The 15169-nt window shown below is 40.0% G+C and overlaps 1 protein-coding gene across 1 annotated transcript; it reads left to right on the top strand.

Moving 5' to 3' along the window:
* Positions 1 to 854, top strand: LOC110698168. The gene is made up of 3 exons (XM_021875575.1): positions 1 to 66; positions 300 to 467; positions 579 to 854. Exons 1-3 carry the CDS (start codon positions 1 to 3, stop codon positions 852 to 854), a joined length of 510 nt encoding a protein of 169 aa, XP_021731267.1.
* The last annotated feature ends 14315 nt before the right edge of the window (positions 855 to 15169 follow it).

Genomic DNA, 15169 nt, shown 5'->3' with positions numbered 1-15169 from the left:
ATGGTAGGGCAGACCAGCAGAGAAGGGACAATGAAAGGTCTTCTGACCAGAGGAGGCAGGGCAGAGGTAGGTTGCAGGGCAAGTACGAACATTATACCCCGTTGACCCACAGCCAATCTCACATCTTCAATGTGAATAAGTACGATGACAAGTGGCAGAGACCACCAAGGATGACCACAAATAACCTAGACCCAAAGAAGTGATGTGACTTTCATAGAGACAAAGGACATACAACAGAGGAAAGCATCCACCTCAAAGACAGGATCAAAGACCTCATAAGAAGGGGGTATTTGAATCAGTTTAAGCAGTACGCTGGGCAGGATAGGAGTCGAGGTAATGGCAGACCCAGAAATGACCGATGGAGGGATAACAAGAATGACAAGAACAAGCTGGAGGAAAAAGACAAAGACAAGAGAGAGCTAGGAGACGTGCTGGTGATTAGTGGGGGGCTTGTGCATGGAGGAACAGTCAGTATAGCCAGGGCTGACCTCAGAGACATGGTTCATTAAGTGAACTATAATGAACGCAGAAAATGGCCATCGCCACCTCCTTAGCTAAAGGTGGTATTTGATGAGCAGGATCAGCACAAAGTTATATACCCACATGATGATCCCTTAGTAGTTTCCATAACAATTGCGAATTGGAAAGTCAGGAGAGTTCTGGTAGATGGAGGTAGTTCAGCCAACATCATGTTCATAGACGCCTTCCATAAAATGCATCTAGATAACAGGGACCTCAGAGGGGTGAACTATGAAGTCACAGGGTTTGATGGCTTAGGAATGATACCAGATGGGATAATAGAATTGTCAGTTCAAGTGGGAGAAGGAGCTCAGGCCAGGAACATGAGGGCATAATTCCTTGTCATAAACTCTCAATCCCCTTACAATGTAATTATGGGCAGACCTCTCATCCATAAAATAAGCGGTGTAGTGTCTACGCTACACTTGGCGCTGACTTATGCTAACAACAGAGGCTACTTGGCCAAGTTGAGAGGCTGTCAGAAAACAACAAGACAATGTTATATTACTGCTCTGAGGAACCCAGTGAAATACGACTCTCAGCCCAAAGTCCCTAAAGAGGTAGCAAAAGAAGAAAAAGTTTCCAGAAAAAGGAAGAGGCAGGCAAACAAGGAAGAAAAGGAGAAGTAGAGGCTAGCCATGGAAAATTTCGAGTAGGAGAAGGAAGAGGCAGCCCGTCCAACCCTAGAGGGGGAGCATGAAGTAATTACACCGGTCAAAGGAGACGAGTCTAGAACAGTGAAGATTGGGAAAAACATTGAGGCTGATGTCAGGGTGAACCTAGTAGCGCTGCTCAGAAAGAACGCGGAGGTGTTTGCATTCTCAGCGGACGAAATGCCGGGTATTGATCCAAAAATTATGGAACACCGTCTAAATGTCAGGAAAGACTACCAGTAAAGTAGAAGTTGAGAAATTTCTCCCTAGAGAAGAATAAGGCTATTTAGGAAGAAGTAGACTAGCTCCTGGCTGCGAAGTTCATAGAACCTTGCGACTACCCAGAATGGCTAGCAAACGTAGTAATGGTCAAGAAAGCCAACGGATAGCGGAGAATGTGTGTAGACTTCACAGACCTGAATCGAGCCTGCCCAAAAGACTGCTATCCTCTGCCTAAAATAGATCATATGGTAGACTCAATGAGTGGGCATGCACTTCTGAGTTTTATGGATGCCTTCTCGGGTTACCACCAGATAAGCCTGTATGAGCCAGACAGAAAGAAAGCTGCCTTCATCACAGATAAAGGAGTATTTAACTATGTCGCAATGCCTTTTGGCCTGAAGAATGCAGGGGCTACATTCAAGAAAACCATGGACAAGGTCTTTGCTCGCCAGAAGGGGAGGAATGTAGAAGTGTACGTAGATGATTCCATAGTAAGAATCTGACAGCACACAATCACATCTTTAACTTGGAAGAAACGTTCAACACGCTGAATAGGTATCACATAAAGTTAAACCCAAAGAAGTGTGTATTTGGGGTAACAACAGGAAAGTTTTTAGGCTTCTTGGTGAGTGAAAGGGGAATCAATGCAAACCCAGAAAAAATACAAGCTGTTCTGAGTCTCCTAGAGCCTAAGAGTGTCAAGGATGTTATGAGGTTGACAAGCAGAATGGCAGCCCTTACCAGGTTCATTAGTAAGTCAGCAAATAAGGCTTTACCATTTTTTCAGCTCCTGAAGGGCAATCGTACGTTCAAGTGGAAACAACCAGAAAAGGAAGCATTTTCCAATGTAAAAGAACACTTGGTCAGCCTGCCAACGATGACAAGCCTAGGGGTAGGAGAGAAGCTACAATTATATGTGTCTGTGTCGCAGCAAACAATAGGGTCAGCCCTGCTGGGGGAAAGAGAAAAAACTTAGCATCTAGTTTATTTCGTCAGCCACGTCTTAACCCAGGCAGAACAAAGATACGCGCTAGTAGAAAAAATGGCCCTAGCCGTTGTCACTACTGCAAGAAAGCTGAAACCATACTTTGATGCTCATGTGGTACAAATATTAACAAATTACCTGCTGAAATAAGCTTTGCAAAGAATGGATGCCTTAGGCAAGTTACTAAAATGGGCAATATAATTGACTGAGTACGAGCTAGAAATCAAGCATAGAACAACAATAAAAGCTCAAGCTTTGGCAGACTTTATATTAGAGGCAAGCTACGAAGAGATAGATGAAGAGGTTGGGACGTGGAAGGTGGCTGTGGACAATTCGGCTGCCAACATAGGAAGCGAGGCTAGAGTAATCATGGTATCTCCAGAAGGCAACATTTTTGAATATGCAATAAAATTCAAGTTTCAAGCCTTCAATAATGAAGCTGAGTACGAAGCCACACTGGCAGGATTGAGGATGAGTTTGAAATGCACAATAAGGAACACACAACCAAAGGAAAAGAAGAAAGCTGAAAACCATAATACGTACATCAAAATAAACTGTAAAGTCTGTGCCAGACAACCCTTGACACTAGGTAAAAACCAAAAGTGCAAGATTGAAAAACATAAAGATATTGTTCTAACAAACATGAGAAGAGCAGGCAGTTTTGGCAGTAAGCCAAGACAATCAAAGACCTCAAAAACAAAATAACCATTGGCGGCCAAACACCCTAATGGCAGAAGAAAGAAAAAGCTAATAAGCACTAGCTCACTATGGAGCGGGGAAAGTGGTACTCAGACGAGTCGCTAGAGGAAGAGGGAGTTGGTCACCAAAGCCTTTATTGGTTGGTAGGAAGAGCATCTACCCCAATAGCAGCAGCAAGGTCAGGAGACTTAGCAGGAACCTTGTAAAGAACAACGTAGTCTGGAATACCACAAACAACAATGCGAGGGTGTTCAACGGGATACGCATAAACATCTTGGTTCCCAGCCTGATCAACCTTGCTCCAAAACTGCTCAAACTTCACTTGCTGTCCCTCTTCTGTACCAAATACATAATTGGCACACCTGCGAGCAACCTCCCAACCTTCATCATGTCTATCTGTGAGCAAGTCTGCAAAAGTCTGAGAGGAGGAAAACTCTACTAAGGCATCCCTGCGGGTTGCATTAAGCTCCGCAGTACGGTCTTCCTCCAAACTAGCAATAGTCGCCTCTAAACTTTGCACTTGGGCCTGAGCCCTTTTCAACTCGTCATCACGTTCTGCCAGCTTCTGCGCAGCCAGGAGGTACCCAGTAGTTGAAGTTGAGCAGCACGCAACGCATCATCCTTCTCCTTCAATCCACGTTCCAGCTTTACTTTCTTGTTCTGAGCCCGCTCCAAGTCTGCCACCTTCTCATTTAAACTTGAACCCTGAGACTGATACCCCTTCTAAACAGTGAGCAAAGCATTAGCCAGATCACCAACAGAGCGAGTGAGCTGGGCAGTCAACAAAGAAGAAAGAATGTTCAATAAGAATTGAAAAATAAACCGAAGAAAATAAAGGGCAACTAAAAGCGAAATCAAACGGTACCTTTTGTAGGTCATGGCAAGCAATGGTAGCGGGAACACTGACATACTCATTCCCAAGGTCAGCAGGAAGCCGAATGCCCTATGTCAGCTTATATCCTAAGGTACCTCCCTGAAGAGGATCATCCAAGAAAATAGACTCGTCAGCCCTGACATTTAGAGCAGGACAAAAAGGCTCGTCAGCCCCCCAAAAGGAAATGGCGCAGACCTTAGAGCCGCGTCAATGTGAACTTCAGAAAACTCCAAGGGAGCAGCCGACCTGAAAACCCCGCTTGCGGATTTAGAATAAACAGAGAAGGGATGAGTGTAAGTCTCCCCAAAATAATGACTCACATAGAGATTAAGTTCGCTAGAGGCAGGAGCAGCCCCACCTTGAGAATTCAGCGCTGTAACTGGCTCAGAATGGCCAGAGGCTGAAGCAAGCAATTCGTCCACGGTAGGCTTTCTTGGGAGAAGGCTCGCGTGGAGGAGAAACAGGCTCCAAGTCAATAACAGGAGTAAGGCCTCCTCTACCCGAAGTACTAGGCGCAAGCCCACCATGGCGACGGCTGCGTAGACGATTGCGATATGATCGTGGCTGAGAAACAGGGCTGTGAGTCACCGGAGCACCAGAAAATGCAGAGGTAGGAAGTTCAACAGTTAATCCTGCGGCAATAGGAATTTCGGGCAGAACATGCCCGGTGGAAACAGAGGATGGGAGAGGTCGACTCTTATAAAGAGGAGGTAGACCTTCATTAGTGGAGGGCAGAACATGCCCAACAGAAATAGAACCTACGGCTCCTGCCCAGAGGATACATCAACTTGCATAGGCTCAGAGGCCCCACCAGTGGTCAGAGCACCGAAAGAGGCAGCAATGAACAAGGAATTCGCAAACTCATCGTTGTTGTGACCTGTGCGGTCAGAAGTTTCATTAACAATAGGGATTTCGCGAGTGTAGGCCTCATCCTTATCCTCATCAACATTATGGGTTGTCCACCGATCGGAGGCCGCAGCCGAAGCATTCGGCACCACCAACGACCCAGACTTCTTGGGAGAATCATCAATGTCCTTGACTTGTTCACTACCAGCAGTGCCTAGCCTATGCCTAAACTCCACAGGGAGAGGACGCGTCTCGCCCAAATGGGCAGCAACGTAAACCTCTAACACTTCAAGGGGGAAGGGAGGATACCTTGGAGTCTTGACAAGAGGCTTCCAGGTATCATCCACGCCTAGCAACATTTTTTCTAACTTATCATAACTTGTGAATAAGAGAAACGCAAGTCAATCGCAGTATTATAGAGAGCAAAGCAGAAAACAAAACAAAGATAATGGCCAAGCAAAAAGGAAAATTTTACCTGACTCATGCGTTGAGCACAAGCGCATGGCAGAGAGCTTAGCATTTCCTATAACATATATTCCATTAGGAAGCCACGTCTTGGGGGCATAAGAATCACCCTCAAAGGCCCGAGCTTCTTTGGCAGCATCAGCTGCCTGTAGAGTAACACCCCCTATATTCGACCTGACGCAGCAAAAAGAGCGAGGGCAGCCAAAATCGGCAGGGACTCGCAGCCAAAAGAACTTCCCTTGCCAGTCCTTAAAGTGACCCAACTTAGGGTAAGACAAAACTCTTTTAGGCTTGGGCGCAAGATAAAACCAGCCAGAGTCAGCACCAAAGCACTCCGTTTAAAGCTAAACACTTGTTGAAATAAGGAGAGAGACTCTGGAAAACGTTTGAAGCGCACTATCTAGAGTAGGCATATCAAAGTGTGCAAAGATGTAGGCAAAATCAGAGAGAGAGGAATATTGAAGGCACACAGCAACTTGTCTAAGGTTGGGTCTAAAGGAAACCTCAGCCTAACATCCAGCTGAGAAGAAAAGACAGCAAGGTGACCCACTGGAGGATGGGCAAGGCTGGACCCAGCTTTGGGCAGCACAACTCATAGCCCTCTCCAAGCCCATAGAATGTTTTATCGTATTCAGCCAACTTTAGACGGGTAGCCAGCATCGGCCAGTCAGAGCTGAAGGTGCAAAGACGAGGACCATCAGCTTTATCATCCAAATAAAAGGTAGAGTCACATGGAGGGACCACCTCGTCCACATACCAAGGCTGGTAGGCATTCAGAACAGCATGACCAGGAGAGGGAGGCTGGGGGGTAGCCGTTGGAATATCGACAGAAGAGGAACTGCGCTCTACATAATGATCAAAACGGTGCACATCAGATATATCATCCATCAAAGAAAATTCACGCAAGGGAATCACATTAGGAAATGGACTTTTAGGGGCATCGGCAGGAGGGTTAGCCCTAACCTTCGCTGCTAGTCGCACATGGCGGGCAGCCCGCAGCCGCAGACGCAGTAGGTGAGGCAGCGCAACCCCCCTGGTCATCAAGACCCTCTCACAATAAGGGTCAAAAGTGTCGCTGCGCACCCTACCACGAAGATAGGGGCGGAACGCGCTAGGGCCAGAAAGTCCACCGTTGGTCTTAGCAAAAGAAGCAGAAGCGCCATCGGTAAACTCAATCCCCGATGAAGTATTACGGGGAGGAAGAAAGATAACTTGAAGGGGAGAATAGGAAATAGGAGAAGAAAAAGGGTCGGATGGCCTAGATGGCTCACCTAAGCGAGTCGACTCGAAGGAAGAAGCAGACTCAGACTTTCCATCATCACCGTAAATCATTCTGACTATTAGAAGCGTCCGACATGACCAGAAAAAAAGATTTAAACTTGAAAAAAAGGGAAAGAACAAGAATTTCCAATAAGGAAACGAAACAAGAAGAAAGGAAAAAGAAAAAGGAGCGACAAAAGAGCGAATTAAAAAATTAACAGTACAAATATGCACAGGGGTAAATAAATTACAACAACAACGAGGCAAGAATCGATCTTTGAACAAAGAGGAAGTGTACAGGAACAAATTAACAACACATAAGGAAAAAAGGAACAGTCTTTGAGAAAGAATAAACTAAATTCAGCGAAGGAAGTAAATGGCGAAGGAATGGGTAGAAGATGGTACTTTTTTTATGAACGAGCAACAAACGGGGGGGGGGGGCAACCAGAGCGAAATTCACGGCGAGTGGCACCCGAGCGAAATTGCAGAGTTTAGAGTGAAGGAAATAGAGAGAGGAGAAGTTGGAAGTACGAACAAAAGAGAAATAACTGTGAAATGATAGGAGAGTAAATGAGAGAAGAAAGAGAAAGGAAAATTTCAATATTAAAATAAGAATGGGAATGATAGAAGAGCAGACTACGAAGGGAAAAGAAAGGGAATTGAATACCAAACATTAAATGGAAGTTACCTATCCAACTAAGGGAGATAACCACCCACGATGTGCAACCATGTCGGGAAAAAGAAAAAAACTTCCTGACGAAGTCAAAGCTCCTCACTCAGCCTCAGCTCGTCGCTTTGAAATAAATTCAGCGGGAGTAATCAAAGCTCCTCGCTCAGCCTCGGCTCATCGCTTTGAAATAACTTTAGCGGGAGTAAACAAAGGCTCCTCGCTGAGCCTCGACTCGTCACTTTGAAATAACTTCAGCGGGAGTAATCAAAGCTCCTCGCTCAGCCTCAGCTTGTCGCTTTGAAATAACTTCAGCAGGAGTAATCAAAGCTCCTCGCTCAGCCTCAGCTTGTCGCTTTGAAATAACTTCAGCTGGAGTAATCAAAGCTCCTCGCTCAGCCTCAGCTCGTCGTTTTGAAATAATTTCTGCGAGAGTAATTGAAACCCTTCACATGGACAATCCAGCACAACGAATCTCATTAGTAGAACTCTCTGAGCCTCAAACCAACTGAGTGCAGATGTGAGACTCAAAGGGGCTAGTTGTATGAGGAAGATTTCAGTCAGAAATTCCAGCCAAGTAATGACCTAGCAAAAGTCAAACACTTGGAAGAGTTGGCATGGGAACCTCATACCAACTCTTGAGGGGCTAGTTGTTTGGGATAGCTCTGGTAGAGCTCTTTCCATGCTCCTAACCTCAGGGCAGAAGAATATCTCCAGTCAACAAGAGCTGGCCAGAGTACCTCAGTCCACCCCTTGAGGGGCTAGTTGTATAGGGTATCTCCCGCTGAGCTGTCCCGTGCTCCCAGCACCTCTTAGGAGGTGGGCACTCAAGCCAGTCCGGTCCAAGGCCAGGCAAAACCTTCCAGGGGCTCAACCTCGTGGCTGGCCTCAACAGGGTCCATCTAGGAGTCAGAGATAGCCTCCTAGGGGCTCAGCTTTGTGGCTGACCTCAACAGGCCTCAACCTAGATCACCAAGAATGGAATAACTATAAATAGTAACCCATTATTGTTCATAAAACAGCCTTACTAACTTAACCATTGGAGGGGGGTTCCTCAAAGCCACCCCCGACGGCATAACCACCGTTATTGTGTAGGTGACTTCCGACCGTTCAGGCCAGACTCCTAGCCAGGCTCTGAAGCTACCCCGAAACAATAATATATTATATTATATTATATTATATTACCTTGTACTTAATGTAGAAAGGAAAATATTATTATTATAGTTTATGTTACGAAGATTTGACAAAAAAAATCAAAAAAAGGAAAGAAAGAAAGAAAAAGGCGGGATTATTTTTAATAAGAATTGACATGTGTCATTTCTGATTCTCTTTTAGTTTATAGTTATTGATTCTTTCATCACACTTTTATCATCCACGTGATATTGTAAAATACTCTGTAACATTTAGACCTGATCATTGGCTAAGTCAGGACTTGGTAAAAAATGTTGGCCCATTTGGGTCAAAGCTAGCACTGAGCCAGACCAAAAATTTGTGCCCAAATTTACTATTTTGGTACTCCTTTCTTGTTTAAATAAAGAAACGTTTTGACTTTTATGGAGTTTTAGGATTGTTAGTTGAATTTATTAAAATAATAAATAGTAGGGTATATGTTTGAGGAGTGAGAAGAATGTAAGGGGTTTTGTGGGGACCATAAGTTAGTAAAAAATAGTGAGAATGTTATAAAAAAATAGAGATATGTTACCAAAAAAGGAATTGTTTCATTTATTTAAACAAGACCGGAAAAAGAAAACGTTTCATTTATTTAAACACGGAAGGAGTATAAAAATACCCGATTGTTTAACTTATTTTTCAGCCATACCATAATTATAACTAAAAATTAAATTATAGGCTATCATAGGGTATGGAAGACTCGAGCCTGAAATTTGGGCCCTAAAAATCTGCGAATATGATAAGCTCTAGTTACATGACTTACATCTAGTGATGGCAATTCAGTCCGGATCCGACCCTACTTCGCTCTGATCTGAGGAAAAAAAATCCGCTTCGAATCCGTTAAAATAATCCGACACCAAGTCGGAGGAAGGACGGAGTCGGATTCTACAAAAAATCCGAGAAAAAAATTTGACTCCAAGATAATCTAACCCGTAATCTAACTCCAACTCTGACTTATATATAATTTTTAAACTTTTTCTTATTTTTTTGGGTTATGTGTATTTTTATGGGCAATTTCATGAAATGTCACTGAGCACTTAAAAAATTCATGAAATGCCATCGTGTTTTCTAGAATTCACTAAATGCCACTGACAAACAGTAAAATGTCATGCCATGCCATTAATGAGGTATTTTCGTTAGTTGACCGTCAGTGTCCGTTGGTCGACCGTTAGTTGACCTAACACTTGCCATGTGTCACCTAAAGGGGTTTTTCGAACCCGAAACTCCATTCCCCTCCCCTTTGCAATTTGTTTGTAATTTCTTCTTCACATTGCAATGTAAGTATTTCCATGTATAATCCTTCCTTCATTGTCGAATTCATACACATTTTTGAAAAATTCGAAAAACCCCTTTGTAAAATCGATTTAGGGCTTTCTCGTATGATGCTTGTTTGATGAAATTGTTTGTCCCAAGTTGTTGAATTCTTGATTGTGAGCATTTTGATAGTAATTTTGTAGAAAATTGTGAAGAAATGAGCATGTTGGGTTCTTGCCGTCAAGCTTGAATATGGGTTTTAATGGTGGTGGAAAGATGACAGAGAGGGAATGAGAAAGAAGGTGGTTTTTTTTTTTATTTTTTTTTATTATTATTTTTTTTTTGAAAAAATTATTATTATTATTTATTTGGGTTTTTTTTTAAAAAAAAATATATTTTTTAAAAACGAACCAATCAGAAGGTGACACGTGGCAAGTGCTGGGTCAACTAACGATCAACCAACGGATACTGACGGTCATCTAACGGAAATACCTCATTAATGGCATGGCATGACATTTTACTGTTTGTCGGTGGCATTTGGTGAATTCTGGAAAACATGATGGCATTTCATAAATTTTTTAAGTACTCAGTGGCATTTCATGAAATTGCCGGTATTTTTATACTTTAATTGTGGAGTCAATTAATGTTTTATGTTTATGATCATTGTATGTAGTGTGGGTTGCAAAGGCCCAAATAGCCCAATTTCTCAAAATACATTGAATAACCGGAAAAAACTTGGATTCGAGTCGGATCAGAGTCGGAGTCGTAGGCCGAATACTGAAGTCGGAGTCGGAGTCGAAGTCTCGGAGTCGAATGTCGGATGTCGGAGTCGAAGCCAGAGTCGGAGTCAGATTTAACCTCTGACTCCTTGTAGGGTCGGAGTCGAATTTAGCATAATCCGCTTCGAGTCCGACCCGTTGCCATCCCTACTTACATCTGATACCAAAAAAAATATACTCCCTTTGTTGGTTGTTCCTCAATACTTGCTATCAATTATACTTCGTATATTAATAAAAATTATCAAAAACAATAATATTTGAAAATATGTTTTCAAACTATTCCAATAAAAAAATTTCTTTGTTCTTTTTTAATTGGCACATTTTGATTATTGACATTAATCGCAAACTTTCATCGACACCATAACATTTACTTGCTTTGATCCACACGCTAACAATTTGTTCGACTATATAGAAACGGGTGTAGTATATAAAGTTGTGGATAAGTAATTACAATCACGGGGTCCTGTTCTATTAACGAAAAATAAGTTCAAATAAGATAATTTAATGAATACGTAGTAAAAACTTTTGATAATGGTTTCCCATTTCAAATTTACAACTAAAATAAGTTCTAATAAGATCTAATAAATTTTGATAAGTTCAGATAGTATAAAATTAGTTCAACAATTAATATCAGGTGAACAGAACATCTACGAATTTTTAAATTATAACATTAGTTCAGGTCGACAAGTTTAAATAAGTGAAAATCAAGTGAATAGAACACATCCTTAGATTAAACTCTTTATATTTATCAAGGTAGGATTATAAGATATTCAAACATTAGATTGGTGGTGATAATTTGAGTAGTAACGCAATAATTGAATAATTTAGATCTTATTGCATTTACCAAAATTAAGTTATACAAGTATTTGACATCTACTCGGACAAGAAAATAATTTACTACCTCCGTTTCATATTTTTTGCAACTTTGGGGTATTATTTGTGAGATACAAAATACATAGTATTCCAAAGTTGCAAATAATATGAAATGGAGGTAGTATAAGATTAGACTATCCAAAATCTTAATGGGTGCCAACCTATCCATCCAATCTAAGGTTCATGTAATGGTATTGTGAATATGGCTATATAGGCGGCAATTAATACTTCTATAATATAATTGTTATTATTAAAGCCATTTGATCATTTTATATTAATGTCTTTGCCAATTTGAGGTTGCTTTATGGCTCAGTTTTCTTAGTATAACAGGGCTTCAATCAATGTTATTGAAAATTTGAAAGGATATCATGTTACGAAAAATTACATGGTAAGGTGTTTTTCATGGTTGTCATTCTGCATTTCTGCCGAGAGCCTTACTAGTGTTGAAATCTAGTAATGAATCTGAATGATTTGGTTTGTGATCCTTTGTACTTTAGCCATGTTCAACCTTGTTAATGCATTCCTCAATTATCTCGTTTATGAGCCCCTAAGCGTCAAAACCCGACCTTGGTTATGTGTGAGTTGTAAAGCTCCGTCTTGTGTCGCAGGGGCGGGCTGCGGGCGCGGGTTTTGGGCGCAGGTTTTCTTGCTAGCAGGGAGTTTCAGTGAGCTGCCATAAGAGGTCGCAGGAAAGACCCGCGGGTTTTCCTGCGGGTGCGGGTTCAGGGCTGCAGGCGCGGGTTTTGTCGAGTGTAGTGAGGCGGTTTAAGTGCTTTGTTTCCTTTTTTTTTTTGTATTTTAATCTTCTCATTCCTTTGTTCTCACATAAGGGATGTGATCTCATATATAAAGTGGTTCTCACCGGATCCCGACCCTATATATATATATATATACATATATATATATATATATATATATATATATATATATATAGGGTCGGGATCCGGTGAGAACCACCATTTATGTGAGAACCTTAATCTATGTGAGAACCAATACCAGCCATTAGATTATATAAAATTCAACGGCCAAGATTAAAATACAAAGCTGCCTAACAAAACCACTGCACGCTTAACTCCTTCAACTTTCTCATTTATTCTCTCTGCACAACGAAACTCCATAATTATCAATGGCGACTGATTAATCAATTTGAAGGCTTCACAATTTTGATTTCATCTTCTTCTTCACAAGTACGAATAACTTCGATTAAAGAATTTGAAGGCTCGATAATTATCAAGGTTTGTTCAACTTTTCAATTTCGATTTCACTGCTCTGAAAATTTTGAATTACATCAATTATTAAGGTTTCATCAATTATTGAAAATTTTTGAATTTCATGAATTCAACAAAAAACTTAATAGTGATTCTAATGATCTCAGATTAAACTTATCATCAAAAATTAAGAAATAATATTCGATTTTAGTAATTGAGAATTTTTCGATTGTTCAAATTTTTTGCGATTCTATTGCATTGAATTGCATGTTAATTTTGAATTTTTGTTAAATTTTTCATATTCATGTTGTGAAATTTCCAATTTAATACTCTTACAATGTTCTTATTATGTTCTTATTTCTGAATGATGGTATTATGCTCCTACGTTATTATGTTCTTATTTGCAATCAAATTTAAAATGGGCAAATAAATTGAAAATGAGAAAACCTAAATATATGTAATAATATAGAAAAAATATAATGAGAAAACATAATTAAAATGAGCAAATACAAAAAAAAAAAAAGAGCAAATATAAAAATGAGCAAAATAAGTTGTGTTCCATGTTCATGTTTAGTTTTGAATTTACTTTTGATTTATTATCGAATTCCAAAGCTGTGTTGTTGTGGTATTATCTTTCTTGTGCTCTTATTTTAAATTTGAGTATCATTGTTGCGTTCTTGTTGCTGTTGCTAGGATAGTTTGTTTTGTTGGGGTTGTGCTTCCTAAATACTTATTTGCTTATTTCACAAATGAGCATTGAGTTATTTGCTCATTTGACAAATGAGCATTCAATTATTTGCTCATTTGACAAAAGATCAAAGAATTGTTTGCTTATTTCACAAATGAGCACTGAGTTCCTTAGTCTGCTTGCCTGTGCACAAGCCCCACCCCCTTCTTCTTGGTCTGTTTCCTGCACACCAACCACACTCCCTTCTTCAACTTCCCTACTCAAACCTATCCCCCCTGCCCCCTCATCTTTCTGCTTGCAGTTCTGATTTCATAAACTGATTTCAGTTCTAATTTTAGATTCTGAAATTATTGTGTGTGTGTGTGTGTGATTGAGTGTAAGAGCGTATGTGTAAGTGTGTGTGTTTGCTTCTGGCCATGTACATTCTTATTTAAGAATCTGATTTCAATTATAATTATTGAGAGAGTGTGTGTAAGTGTGTTTAAGGGGGTGCATATTCACTTGTTACTATTTTGTGGAATTGTTAATGACTTGTTATTTCTATTATATTTAATGACAGAAATGATGAGGAACAACGAACAACTTGAGAGTCATTCTAGTACCATCACAAATGTGCCAACTACTCCTACAATAGTAGTTTCTTCTAAAGTAGGACCTTTGCTCACTCCTGGAGGAACAAAAGAATGGCTTCCAATATACCCTAATGAGTTGAAACCAGCTATAGGGATGAAGTTTAATAATCTTGAAGAGGGCCTTGAATTTTATAAAAGTTACGCATTTGCTGCCGGGTTCAACACAAGAAAGTCTATAAATAAAAGACAAATAAGAAGCAAAGAATTGAAATCACAGTATATCTTATGCAATAAGGAAGGATACAAAGAGAAAAGAAAGGCTACTATTGAAAAAGATTTAAATAACAAGGAAGGAGATAGCAATGAAGAAAAAGCTTTAATCAAAAGGAAGATACTCGTTACTCGTGTTGGGTGCAAGGCACATATTGTCATAAAGCATTGTGATGATAACAAATTCATAGTGTCACAATTTCATGAGGGACATACTCATGCACTTTATACACCTAGTTACAATCTCTTCCAAAAAGAAGGAAGGAAAATGAACATATTGCACAAAAAAATAATTGTGAATAATTCTAAGGTAACACTTTCAAAGTCTCTTATGTTTCATGAATTCTCTATATGTTCTAATAAAAGCTGTTTGCTCATTTGAAAAATGAGCTTTAAATTGTTTGCTTATTTGAAAAATGAGCATTTGTTTGCTCATTTGAAAAATGAGTATTAAATTGTTCAAATGAGCAAGCAAATAATTAAATGAGCATTGAATTGTTTGCTCATTTTAAAAATGAGCATTGAATTATTTGCTCATTTGACAAACTGTTTTGTTCTTTAAATAAGTGAATATTGGTCCCGGTATAACTTTTCGAATGATGAAGGAAATTGTTGGAGGATATGATAACATTGGTACATCTAAGCAAGATTTCAAAAAATATCATAGAGATTTAAAAGCATACATTCAAGAATGGGATGCTCAAATGTTCGTGAATAACTTTACCAACAAAAAGCTAATGTGGAGCGCTTTTTTCTTTAATTTGGAGATGGATGAAGATTATTGCCTTTGTAGAGCATTGTGGGCAGACCCCCTTTGTACAAAGAGTTATGCTCTATTTGGTGATATGGTATCCTTTGATACCACATACCAAACCAATAGGTAATTCATAATAATCACAATTCATTTCTATGTTATAACTATGGCTTGACTTAATGACTTTGTTTTAAATGAACTTAGTATAATTGTTTGCTTACTTCAATGTGAAAAAGGAATATCCCCATAAGTCTAATATTATGTGATAAGATTATGTATGTGGGCATTGAATTGCATGTTCATTTGACAAATGAGCATTGAATTATTTGCTCATTTGACAAATGAGCAAAGAATTGTTTGCTTATTTCACAAATGAGCATTGAGTTATTTGCTCATTTGTCAAATGAGCAA

This window comes from Chenopodium quinoa, unplaced genomic scaffold (assembly GCF_001683475.1).
Source record: "Chenopodium quinoa cultivar QQ74 unplaced genomic scaffold, ASM168347v1, whole genome shotgun sequence".
Taxonomy (NCBI): domain Eukaryota; kingdom Viridiplantae; phylum Streptophyta; class Magnoliopsida; order Caryophyllales; family Amaranthaceae; genus Chenopodium; species Chenopodium quinoa.
The sequence above is the reverse complement of the archived record's forward strand: the minus strand, read 5'-3'. Positions and strand labels throughout refer to the sequence as shown.